The sequence below is a fragment of the Athene cunicularia genome (genome assembly GCF_003259725.1).
Source record: "Athene cunicularia isolate RWA chromosome 24 unlocalized genomic scaffold, athCun1 chr24_part1, whole genome shotgun sequence".
NCBI lineage: Eukaryota > Metazoa > Chordata > Aves > Strigiformes > Strigidae > Athene > Athene cunicularia.
In genome coordinates this window covers 552,401-554,988 of record NW_020799132.1, presented here as the reverse complement: position 1 = coordinate 554,988, position 2,588 = coordinate 552,401, and the positions used below count along the sequence as shown (strand labels likewise).

The following is a 2,588-nucleotide window of genomic DNA, read 5'->3' as shown; positions in this document are numbered from 1 at the left end:
AGTGCTACCTGCAACCCAGACGGCTCTGAACCGCTCCACGGCAGGGCAGCGCTGCAGCACACCGAGCAGCCCTGCAAACAAAGCACATCTGATATTTTTTCCCCCCCATCAGCAAAAAAACACCCTCTTAGATCCCAGTGTGTTCAAAGGAGTAAATAACTGGGGTAGCCGGCAAGATGATTCCTGCAGTTACATCCCTGGTTACTGGCTGACCAGAAACCAGAGCCATTTTTGGCTGCAAGAACTCATGAAGTTTTCAAGAGGTTGAAGTCCAGTGGAGAAGACGCAGGGGAAGCTATGGCTGCGTCGCAGATTAAACCTCTCTCTGTACACAGAAATCTGTTTTTCCCATCACAATGGGCAGCTCTCACCAGGTCACAGTACGATGACCATTTAAACAGAGTCAGGCAGTGAGGAAGAAGTTGGTATCGTGCTGGAAGAGGAAGAAAAAGCTCAGCAGAGGTAGAAAGTGGCAGTAACATCAGCCAGAGGCTTGGGAGGCTCCTCTGTCAGGACCTCCAGCTGCAGGAAGGTATTTACTGCCCTGCCCTACCACCCCCTTGGCAGAAGGAAGAACATTATTACTTATGTTCTGGGTTGTTTTTTTTAACAGGCACACCAAGGAATCCTTGCAAAACTTTGAGAAGCCTGTGTCAGGGAGGGGCTGCCCTTTTAAACGAGCTCATTTAAGCCGGATATATGACTAATTAGCACGGTAAAAGTGATGGCTCTCAGGCTGGGGATCAGGCACAGTCACATTTGCCTCGGCAGAGCCCACGGCGGCTGGCTGGCCAGGAGGGGTGAGGACTTGGGTTAGTCATTCCATTTATTTGGAGCAAAAAACCCCTCCCTGCCCCAGGAAAGCTGCAATCCCTCTCCCAGGAGTATATCCATAGGAAATAAGTGAAAATTTCTGAGGGTGACGGGTTTTCTTGGACCCCTCCAGCTGCCTGCTGCCCAGTTTGGGTGGACATTTAGTGGCAGGGATTGTTTTTTGGGTGGAGAAAATGGATGCACATGGATCCTCCTGCCCAAACCCCCAGCCCAGTGCTATGACCCTGGTAAAGACCAGCACACTAGAAGGGGTTACTCAATCAACATTTTAATTGACTTGAACAGAAGACATGGTTTCCATAGCAATGGGCTGCCAGCCCCAAGTTGTACAAAAAAACAGTTACAAAAAATAAAAACCCTGAAAACGGGCATTTATTAAGAATAAAAAGATACAAAAAGCACCTCTGCCAGCTCACACTCTTCCTGCCTCCTGGAATTTCTTCAGCAGAAGTTCATCAGCCCGGAGGGCAAAGGTCAAAGCCCGTTTCTGGTAGTACATGGAGTCCATGGCCAGGTTGTCGATCACGTCTGCCAGGAGATGAGCTCTCTCCACCGAGCTGCCCGGGGCATCGTAACCCAGGGCAGTGAAATGCACGTGCAGGTGGTAGTAGGAGGGTTGGTAATGCAGGTAGATTCGTAGCTGGGATCCAGGCACGCCAAAGCGCTTCGTTACGGCCTCCTAAGGAGATTAAAAACAACAACCCACAGGTCAGGAGTAGCAAAGGCCAGGGAGGGCACAGGGAGGCTGGGGGCAGACAGATCTTAGAATGGACGGAAAGGAGCATCCCTGCATGGTGTGAAAGGCAGAGAAAAGGGCAGAAGTGATTTCTGCTTCCTCCATCCTCACAGAAGGGAGAGGGGGAAGCTGGGGAGGACAGAGCTCTCGCCTATCCTCCAGCTCAGCCTTACAGGGATACTGCGATGCCTCTGGCTGCCCCACTTTTCTCCCTCTGTGACGGGACATGCTCTCCACTCGTATCGTTTTCCCCATCACCCTTATCACTTCGCTCCCTCAGCAAGTTACAGGGATCCTGTTACCAGCCAGTGTAATTAAAGCTATAAACAGCAACAGCCGACTCCAGCACACCGGCTTGGTTCACTGCTCAGCACGCTGCAACCCCCTGACTAATCTCGTAATTAATCTCCGCTTTCTCCAGTGCAATTACCTTCCAAATTTCTAACATAGTGAAGGAAACAGATGCTATCGCGCATCCATCTACCAAGCATGCCCTGTCACGGGGCTGGAAAAAACTCGTCAGCTGGTAAAAACAGTCAAGGCATTGGAAGGGAAGTGAGCAGGGGAGGACAGGGCTTAATTCAGAATCACCTGGGTTGGAAAAGCCCTTGAAGATCCTCCAGCCCAACCATGACCCTCACCCTGACTGTGTTCCCAACTCCACCAGATCCCTCAGCGCTGGCTCAGCCCGACTCTTCAACCCCTCCAGGGATCCCGGGGACTCCCCCCTGCCCTGGGCAGCCCATTCCAACGCCCAACAGCCCCTTCTGCACAGAAATCCTTCCTCAGAGCCAGCCTGACCCTGCCCTGGGCAGCTTGAGGCCATTCCCTCGGGGCCTGGCGCTGGCTCCTTGGCTCCAGAGACTCATCCCCCCTCTCTGCCCCCTCCTGGCAGGGAGTTGCAGAGGGCCAGGAGGTCTCCCCTCAGCCTCCTCTTCTCCAGACTGAACCCCCCCAGTTCCCCCAGCCGCTCCCCAGCAGACCTGTGCTCCAGACCCTGCCCCAGCTCCGTTGCCCT

The 2,588-nt window shown here is 53.2% G+C and overlaps 1 protein-coding gene across 1 annotated transcript in view; it reads right to left on the bottom strand.

The window, feature by feature from the left end:
• Positions 1-1,164: 1,164 nt before the first annotated feature.
• Positions 1,165-2,588, bottom strand: part of DCPS (decapping enzyme, scavenger) — a 22,508-nt gene continuing 21,084 nt past the window's right edge. The window contains exon 7 of the mRNA XM_026863569.1: positions 1,165-1,513. Within this exon, the coding sequence (XP_026719370.1) occupies positions 1,247-1,513 (267 nt within the window). The 3' untranslated portion in view covers positions 1,165-1,246. The remainder of the gene's footprint in view (positions 1,514-2,588) is intronic.